The sequence below is a fragment of the Erythranthe guttata genome, chromosome 8 (assembly GCF_056151865.1).
Source record: "Erythranthe guttata isolate IM_541 chromosome 8, IM_541, whole genome shotgun sequence".
Taxonomy (NCBI): Eukaryota; Viridiplantae; Streptophyta; class Magnoliopsida; order Lamiales; family Phrymaceae; genus Erythranthe; species Erythranthe guttata.
Window position 1 is genome coordinate 6,796,424 of NC_142540.1, and position 10,287 is coordinate 6,806,710.

The 10,287-nt window shown below is 40.7% G+C and overlaps 1 protein-coding gene across 1 annotated transcript; it reads left to right on the forward strand.

The window, feature by feature from the left end:
* The first annotated feature begins 717 nt into the window (after nt 1-717).
* Nucleotides 718-4,765, forward strand: LOC148768410 (uncharacterized). The gene is made up of 5 exons (XM_088821193.1): nt 718-1,210; nt 1,245-2,058; nt 3,042-3,525; nt 3,579-4,415; nt 4,469-4,765. Exons 1-5 carry the CDS (start codon nt 718-720, stop codon nt 4,763-4,765), a joined length of 2,925 nt encoding a protein of 974 aa, XP_088677319.1.
* The last annotated feature ends 5,522 nt before the right edge of the window (nt 4,766-10,287 follow it).

Here is a 10,287-nt window from a genome sequence, read left to right on the forward strand (position 1 = left end):
ATAAGTAAAATCAAAGAAAGTGAGAGAAAGAATGTGTGAGGTAGATGAGAGAGGTATAGAAACGTGTGACATGAGAGAGGAGAGAGAGAGACGTGTGAGAGAGGAGAGAGAAATGGATAAAGAGAGTGATATGTGGGATTTGTTGTCATTTTCTATAATTTACTATTTTTAAAAAATGTGTAGGAAGTGGGTATTTATGTCTATTTACTTTTAATTTTATTTAATTAATAAGGTAAAAGGACCTATGCCTATATTCATCTTGTTCATAGGACCCCTACCTATATAAGTCCAAAATTAGGGGTGTCTAGTCAATTTCCCCTATTATTTATTCTAGTTATCTTGTGTAATAGGTTACCTTGTGTAATAGGTTAGAGTTTCCTACATGTACCTATATATATGATTAATATACGTGAGAGACATAATTCTCTATTTTCTCCAAACCTAATTCTCATATATGGTATCAGACACTAGGTTAACCTAGCCGTCACCACCTTTTTTTCTCTTCTTCTCCATAGCTGTCGATCCCCTTCTTCTCCATGGCCGGCGAAGCTTCTTCTCCCTCCACCGCCCCTCTCAATCCTTTTCACCTTGCTCATGCCATCTCTAATATCAAATCTCTTATCCCCGTTACTCTAGATCTAAAAAATCCTACTTATCAAAAGTAGAGCCACTTTTTCACGATTACCGTCGGTCGTTTCTGTCTCTCCGATCTTCTACATGGAAAACCCCGACCGGATTCGATTTTCCGCCGACGAATGGCAGCGCGCCGACTATCTCCTTCAATCTTGGATCTACGGCACCATCTCCGTCGATCTGTCCAGCATGGTTCTCTCAAAAACCTCCACCGCCAGTGATCTATGGACCGCCATCTCTTCTCTTTTCACCGATAACAAAGATTATCGAGCCATTCAACTTGAAGAAAAATTCAAGTCCCTCAGGAAAGGCGCTCTCTCCATTCACGATTATTGCCAAATAATCAAAACCACGGCGGACAACTTGGCCGATGTCGGAAATCCAATCTCCGACAAACAACTCGTCCTCCAAACCCTACACGGCCTTCCGAAAAATTACGGGACCGTCGTCAACCTCATCTCCTTTCAGAATCCCCTTCCCACTTTTCTACAGACTCGATCCCTTCTTCATATGGAAGAAACCAGACTTGCTGAACCTGAACAGACCGCTACTGTTTTCTACGCCTCCAACGCGAACTGTACATCTAACAGTTGCAACAGTTCCTGCAACAGTTCCCGCGGAGGTGGTTTTTCGCGTTATCAGCGCAGGATTGGCCGATCCAACCGTCGCGGAGGTCGCAGCACTAACCGTCACCCCATGCAGCACTACGGCTACCATAGTGCTCAACCGCTGGCGCGCAGCTTACCGACAACCGTCAATTCTGAGATCCACTCCAGCGGCTCAAGCCTACTTTACTGGACCACCTCCACCCTACACCGGCCACTCTGCTCCTACTGAGGTTCATCCGCACCTGCAACCATGCCACAGCTCTAACTGTTCCATCAACAGTTGCATTAGTTCTTGCATTAGTGCCAACGTGGTGGATCTCGCAAACCGTTTGAATACGGTGACACTTCAGCAGCCTACCGAGTCACAGTGGTTCATGGAAAGCGGGGCGACCTCTCATATGGCACCACACTCATGTAATTTCAATTTTGTTTTTAATCCTGGCAGTAATTTCCCCAAACATGTCATCGTCGGTAATGGTTCCACCCTCCCCATAACCCACATAGGCCACACAATTCTTCCAACCACTCCTTTCCACCTCACAAATGTTTATGTCACACCTTATATCGTCAAACACCTTATCTCTGTTCGAAAGTTCACCCGCGACAACTCATGTTCGGTTGAATTTGACCCATTTGGTTTTTCTGTAAAGGACCTTCGGAGTCGAGTCGAGATTTTTAGGTGCAATAGCTCCGGTGACCTATATCCATTTCGCGTCCCTCCTCCCACCTCACCTCCCGCTGCTTTTCTCGCTGTCGAAACACCTTCGTCTCGCACTCTTTGGCATCGGCGTCTAGGCCATCCCGGCAAACACGTCATGTCCCGTCTATTTTCTAGCACGTTTCTTTCCCATAATAAAGACCATAGGGAGTCTCTTTGTAATGCCTGTCAATTAGGCAAACACTTTCGTCTACCATTTTTTTCTCAAAAATCTACCACTGTTGCTCCATTTCAAATTAATCATGTTAATTTATGGACTTCTCCTATTTCTAGTCTTACGGGTTTCAAATACTATCTTGTCTTAGTTGATGATTTTACCCATTATTTATGGACTTTTCCTCTTCGAAATAAATCTGACGTTTTTACAACCTTTGTCAATTTTCATACACTTCTCAAAACTCAATTCCAACATCCCCTCAAAGCCTTACAAAGTGATAATGGGCGTGAATTCAAAAATGCGGATTTTAAAAACTACTTCACTCAACACGACATCCTAAATCGTTTTTCGTGTCCCCACACCTCCCCTCAAAACGGACACGCAGAGCGAATGATCCGCACCATAACCAACATGATTCGATCCCTCATCTTTCAAGCTCATCTTCCTCCTACTTTTTGGGTCGAAGCCCTTCATATGGCCACCCGCCTACTCATGATCTTACCTACAAAAACCACCCAAAACCGGACCCCTCACGAAGCTCTTTACCTAATCAAGCCTACATACTCTCATCTTCGAGTATTTGGCTGTCTCTGCTATCCCAACCTCACCGCCACCACACCACATAAACTCGCCCCCCGTTCTACTCCTTGTGTCTATCTCGGTCACCCTTCCTCTCACAAAGGCTATCGATGCCTTGATAGATCCACTGGCCGAATAATAATTTCTCGTCATGTTACTTTCGACGAAACTCACTTTCCCTTTGCTGAGTCCACCCCCCCCCCCCCCCCCCCCCCCCCACAAACACACTTCCTACCCCTGCCTTGGACGAAAACACACCGTCCCTCTTCCTCCTCCCTCAGACTTCGTCTAACTGTTGCAACAGTTCATCCAACTGATCCAACAGTGAACCACCCTGTTCCCACAGTTCGTCCACCAATCCTACAACACAGCCAACACCTGTTTCACCTCCAGCACCACCTCTCGACCACGACCAGCTCACAACCCCTTCTCCTACTTCCACATCTCCTTCTCATACTCCCCCACCTCCCCCTGCTCACCCTATGGTGACTCGCAGTAAAGTGGGCATCCACAAACCCAAAGTCCCTTTCTCTCTCGTTGCGTCATCTACCTCTTCCATTCCCACCAACTATCGCCAAGCTCTTCTTGACCAAAATTGGCGAAACGCCATGATTGAGGAATATACTACTTTAATTAAAAACAATACTTGGAATGTTGTGCCCCGCCCCCTGTTCACTAATGTTATTTCTGGTAAGTGGATATACAAACAGAAACTCAAGTCTGATGGCTCCCTTGAACGATACAAAGCACGGTGGGTTGTTCGTGGGTTTCACCAGCAGGCTGGCATCGATTTTGACGAGACTTTTAGCCCAGTTGTCAAACCAGCCACTGTTCGCACAGTTCTCAGTATTTTACTCTCTCGCGATCATGGCCAATCCACCAGCTTGATGTGAAAAATGCCTTCTTACATGGCAATCTCTCTGAAACTGTCTATTGCGAGCAACCCCCCGGATTCGTCGATCCATCTCGCCCCACTCACGTGTGTCGTCTCAATAAAGCACTCTACGGTCTCAAGCAGGAACCACGTGCTTGGTACAAGCGTTTTGCATCTCACATTACTACCATGGGGTTCAGAGAATGCAAGTCCGACACTTCACTCTTTGTGTACTGTCTCAACAGTTCACGCGACTGTCGCAACAGTTCACGTGACTGTCGCAACAGTTCATGTGTCTACCTTCTGTTGTATGTCGATGACATTGTACTTACGGCCTCCACACCTGAATTGCTCCGCTCTATCATCGCTGCCCTCAATCAAGAGTTCGCAATGAAGGACCTTGGCGATCTTCACTACTTTCTTGGCATCTCAGTTACTCGCTTGTCGAATGGGCTATTTCTTTCTCAACGCAAGTACGCCGACGAGATACTAGAGCGTGCACACATGGCTTCTTGCAACCCTTGTCTTACACCGGCTGACACAAAGAGCAAGTTGTCTTCGACCACTGGACCCCCCGTTGCTGACCCTACTCTTTATCGCAGCCTTGCCGGTGCACTGCAATACCTCACGTTTACTCGTCCCGACATCTGCTATGGTGTGCAACAAATATGTCTATTCATGCATGATCCTAGGGAACCTCATATGGCTGCTCTCAAGCGTATACTTCGCTACATTCGTGGCACTCTCGATCACGGCCTTCAGCTCTCCCCCAATCCAGACCTCTCCCTTATCGCTTACTCCGACGCCGATTGGGGTGGCTGCCCTGACACTCGTTGTCGACATCAGGCTATTGTGTTTTCCTCGGCAACAATCTCGTCTCTTGGTCCTCCAAACGACAGATCACTACTTCTCAATCGAGTGCGGAGGCCGAATATCGAGCTGTCGCAAATGCCGTCGCCGAAACGACTTGGTTACGCAACCTACTCTCTGAGTTGCTCTGCTCACTTTCAAAAGCCACTATTGTCTACTGTGACAACGTCAGTGCCGTCTACCTATCCAGCAATCCTATTCAACACTCTCGTACGAAACATGTGGAGATCGATATTCACTTTGTCCGAGACAAAGTTGCTTTGGGACACGTTCGAGTTCTTCACGTCCCATCCGCCTACCAGTTTGCCGATATCTTCACGAAATGACTTCCTACTCAACTGTTCCAACAGTTTGTCTCCAGTCTCCACGTCCTCTCCTTTCCCGTTTCGACTGCGGGGATGTATTAGCGTGCATATATATATATATAATATACGTATCTATTATTATTATTATTATTATTATTTATTCTAGTTACCTTGTGTAATAGGTTAGGGTTTCCTACATGTACCTATATATATGATTAATATACGTGAGAGACAGAATTCTCGCTTTTCTCCAAACCTAATTCTCCTATATGATTGATTGAAATCAATCAAATCTAAATACGTACGAATCTATCCCTCCATCGTAATGCATGAACCTGCAACAATAGAGAAGGGAGTGTTCAGAATACCAAAGGAAACTTGAGAGAGAGAGAGAGAGAGAGAGAGAGAGAGAGAGAGAGAGAGAGAGAGAGAGAGAGAGAGAGAGAGAGAGAGAGAGAGAGAGAGAGTTGCTTCTTAGCAGTCACATTCGAAATTACAGACGACCCACAATCCCGCTGATTGTGCGAGATAAGTCCAACGGATGATACAAAATTTCGAGAATAAGATAAACCAACGATCTGCGGAATATCTGCATATAATAAAACCAAATCGTTAATTAAGGAATCCATAAACATCGTTAATTGAATTTAATATGATAAAAATTAATGGGGTAATGGCAAATAGGCCCATGACAAGGGCACTTAATTAAAATGGGGACATCCAACTCTTTTGTCTTTCAAATAAATCCACCTCATTCAAACTTATTTACAAATAAGGAAATCCTTTTATATATACCAAAATTACCCCCAATTCATTGAACCTCAATTCAACTCCAATTTCATGATTTACACCCCAATTTAGCCCAATTTCATCAATTAACCAATTTTAACCCTAATTTCAATTTTGACCCAAATTTTAACCCTAATTCTTATCAATTCCACCCATTATGCTCTAACTTCCTTAATATTACACATTGACCCCGGATTTAAACAAATATATCACATTAACCCCCCAATTTTTTTTTTCAGAAAATATTTTTTTTTTCTGAAATGTTTTTTTTCCGGCCAGATTCCGGCGTTGACCGCCGGAGACCGCCGGTCTCCGGCGTTGACTTTTTTTTTTTTTTTTTGTTTTTTCTTAGTTCTTTTTAAATTAGCAATACTGTCTTGGCTGCTAAATTACTGTCTCCGGCAATTATTTAACTGCCGGAGACAGTAATTTAGCTGTTAATTGACTTTTTTTTTTCTTCAAAAATATTTTAATTAATATTACTGTATTCGTTGCTAAATTACTGTCTCCAGCAGTTATTTAACTGTTGGAGACAGTGATTTAACTGTTAATTGACTTTTTTATTCTTAAAAAAAATATTTTGAATTAATATTACTGTATTCGTTTGCTAAATTACTGTCTCCAGCAGTTATTTAACTGTCGGAGACAGTAATTTAACTATTAATTGGCTTTTTTTCATTTTTTTCTTAAAAAAAATATTTTAATTAATAGTACTGCCTTAGATGCTAAATTACTGTCTTCAACAGTAATTTAACTGTCTTAGACAATAATATTAATAATATTACTGTTCGAAAAAATAATATTCATAATATTACTGTTCGGAAAAAATAATATTCATAATATTACTGTTCGGAAAAAATAATATTCATAATATTACTGTCCCAAACAGTAATATTACTGTCTGAGACATTAATTTAGTAGCTAAAACAGTAATATTAATTAAAATATTTTTTTCTTCTAAGAAAAAAAAAAAAAGTCAACGCCGGAATCTTGCCGGTATCTGGACATTTCAAAAAAAAAATTATTTTCTGAAAAAAAAAAGTTTTGGGGGTTAATGTGATATATTTGTTTAAATCTGGGGTCAATGTGTAATATTAAGGAAGTTAGATCATAATGGGTGGAATTGATAAGAATTATATTATTGAGGGTATTTTAGACTAAAGACATGGGGATGGGCTTAATTGAGAGACTGTTTTTTTTGTGGACCAAAATGCATTTAAGTCCCATGTGATGGGCCTTTTTGCCATTTGCCCAAAATTAATAGTAAGCAATATGACAATTTTATCCTTAAAATGGGCGGGACAAACTTTTTATTTTAGAGTCTAAAAAGAGCAACCTTTTTTTTTAATAGAAGAATATTATATTAGGCATAGATAGTCAAAGGTTGAGGAAGGATCAATCCTTCAGGCTTCGGTACAGGTAGTTCCAAAATTCTTGGCCAACAAATGAGCCAACTGATTCCCACAACGTTTAATAAAAGAAAAATAACAGGATGAAAAACTTCTAGATAAAAACAAACAATCTTCAATGTATGCACCGTAACATAGGGGAGTTTTATGCAGTTTACCTTCAATCTTCAATAAAATTAACACAGGGGGGTTTGGTGCAGGTTTTCCATAACATAGGAGAGTTTTATGCAGTTTACCTTCAAAATGACCCTGGAGTTTAAATTTTTCACTTTTCACAACCGACAACATCACATCCATGAAATCCTTTGACTTATCATCGTCGCCAGAATATTCCTTTTTCAGGTGCTCCTCCAGCCAACCCCCAACAATTCGGTCCAATTCTTTAGCAGTCTCTTTCATTATCTTCTGATACCCACCTAAATCAAGCCACCCAAGATAAGGCATAGCATCACCTGGAAAAAACTTGGCCGCATATTCGAAAAACGTCCTTATAACCTCCCTCCACGGCATTGTCTCTTTCCGACCACCATTCGGAGCACCACGTTCAAATTCATGCCCCCGAACCACTCCTTCAACTCCACCGCTACTCTCTCGGAGCCTCCGCCTCGGCACTTTTTCTCCTCCTCCCACAGCTTATAATAAAGCTCTTTAAAGGATTGATTAATTGCTCGATCCTACGGCTGGACAGAAGCTCCATCGAGCTGACTTTGCGCAGCTCCCGTGTTGAAAATAGTAATTCATATTTTCAATAAAGAAGTTGGAACATCATTCAATGATGAAGACTTGACTTGTAGAAGTCAAGAAGGTTTCTTGTAATTTGTTAAGGCTTTTACATTTCCTAAGAAGGGACTTGCAATGGAGTGTCTCTTTGTATCCATTCCTACCCTATAAATTGTACCCAAGATCAGATTTGTAAGCTAGCAAGAAAGCAATAACAACAACTAAAAACTAAGAATTTCCAGCACTAAAAACCTCTGTTGTTCTTAAGTAATTCCATCGTTTTTCATTAGTAAAAATCTCTACACCAATTATTAGTGTTCTTTCTTAACACCACACTTCCGCATATTAAAAACCCCAATATCCCGCCAGTACACGTCGTAGGGGCAGAAACCGTACATGGCGCAGTTGAATCCCACATATTTGGACGCCTGTATGCTTGGACGAGCCGAAACAGCCACGTCACAGGTGGTGAACACCTCTTTTGCCTGGGAGTTGCTCAATATCAGGAGTCGCGGAACGCCAAGCCGGATCGTGAAAATGGGTCTGTATTTATCTGCCAGGGCGTCTAAGGTGTAGTGCAGGAGTGAGCCATCCTCGCCGCCCATGAGGTGGATGTGGCCTGTGATCGCCGCCCATGAGGTGGAGGTGCACTTTCTGTTGTTCCCGATACATAAAACAGTTATTGATTTAGTAAATTGATCAAATGAATTAGTCGAAATACGAACAGATTAGCCGAGGCGAGAAAACTCTTTCCTTAAGACAATATTGCCCCGCTACGGTGCTTACGGTTATTTGGCAAGTGTCTCCTAAGATACAACGGCTAACTCGGCATATGAGCACTCAAAATCCCGAGTACAACGAACGTTACTTTGTGTCTCAAACTCTCGAATCGAATACGGAAGAAAATATTCTACGAAGAATATTTCCGGGCTAAAGAAGGAAGAATTCCATAGAACAAAATTATAGAATTGAATTGATTTTTATGTTGTTATAATCAAACATGTGGAGTTTCTATTTATAAGTTTCCAATGGTTGTGATTAATGAAAACAACCATTAGGAAATTAAACAAGTGAAGAGGTGTGGCCACACCTCTTCATATTGTCACACCTATTTGATCAAATAGGTGCCTAAATATATATTTTTATTTTCATTCAAAAAATAATTTTATTTTATTAAATAAAATTCCCAACAATCCCCTACATGAATGAAATTAACGAAAAACGATGGATTCTATCGAGAGTTCAAGTGGAAACTATTGCAATGGGGATAGGTAGCTTTTGGCTTTGAACCTTCCTTAGCGGTATAGCATCGGATTTACTTGGCTCGTTAGTGAACGCGATGTCTTGAACTGCCAGCCGTTTGTGTAAACGAAGACAATGATAACCACACAATAGTTTTCCCATATTTCATCAGTTCTCATGGTTGCGTCCATTTTGGCCCTGGAGCACATCTTGGATTCATAAGTGTTTGTCATTTTGAAGCGGCCCACACTTCTACACTTAGATAGGTGATGTCCTATTAAAGGTATCCTGCCAATACCTCACCTTTTGTCAAGGTTTTGGAATCATTAAAAAGCTTTCGCTTATCCTTTACCCTCTCTGCAGGCAGCACTAATGTCTATCACGGGAATGAGTTGGAAATATATAATTCCATAGGAATATATACTCCTTAGTGCATCACTGAATTTTCCATAATTCAGTTGTCCCTTTTGAACCAGTTCTTGGGATCTCCAGTCATCATGGTTGGGTGTCCACTATAGAAATTCTTAATTTGTGGGTTTTGATATCACTCCCTTAGACAGGCAATATGTTTGATCTCTTTAGTTGACTTTTAGTCGCGGATCCGCTATTAACCATTGATTTTCATAATCAATGTTATATTATTTCTTTTGAGATCAATTGCCTAATGGTTTTATGTGTACGAGTGTGTCGATACTTGACATTATACATGTCGTTTGTGCCCTTAACGTAACCGATTGGTTATCACAATTTATTCATAATTGTAGACACCGACTTAGTCCAACACGGAACATCCTCCAATAATTTTATGAAGTTTATTTAACTTCTTTTCTAACCTTATCTCAAGTTATATATTCGAATTCGACCATGAATCGAGCTATTCAATTTTGTTTGAGGATTTCCAAGATACATAATCTTAGTGGACTCAGATATCCAATGTACTTTCCTAATACAATTGGATATTTTCTTTAATGTAATCCATTTAAAGGCGATACTTAGATTACCTCAGAACCCTTATAATATCATTGAATGATTATTTATTTTGGAATTACATTAGTTTGCAATTCATTATGCTGCCAAACTATCCAAAAATATTTGTAATTGAACCTTTGTTTATCATTATTTTTTGCAAGGTAAAGACTTGGTCTTTAGATAACTAGATCAATTTTCTAGTAATGTATCAACATGAGACTTTCAATAAGACTATCTTTGTCTTAGTGACTTTTATCTATAAGATTGCATCGTCTAGACCCTCGTCTTTTGACATCAAACATAATTTTATTTTTATTTTCAATATTTTCTCAACGTTCAAAATAATATAATGATCATTATCTCATGATTATAATGTCTTCTATAGACATATACTTCCATGTGCTTTTAATATAA

What these genes read in the sequence shown, in the direction of transcription:
- LOC148768410 (XM_088821193.1), top strand. Translation starts at nt 718, where the DNA reads ATGGAAAACCCCGACCGGATTCGATTTTCCGCCGACGAATGGCAGCGC. An exon ending in CATCCCGGCAAACACGTCAT is followed by an intron (nt 2,059 to 3,041) that starts GTCCCGTCTATT and finishes CTGTTCCCACAG; the next exon opens with TTCGTCCACCAATCCTACAA. An exon ending in ACACTCGTTGTCGACATCAG is followed by an intron (nt 4,416 to 4,468) that starts GCTATTGTGTTT and finishes TCCAAACGACAG; the next exon opens with ATCACTACTTCTCAATCGAG.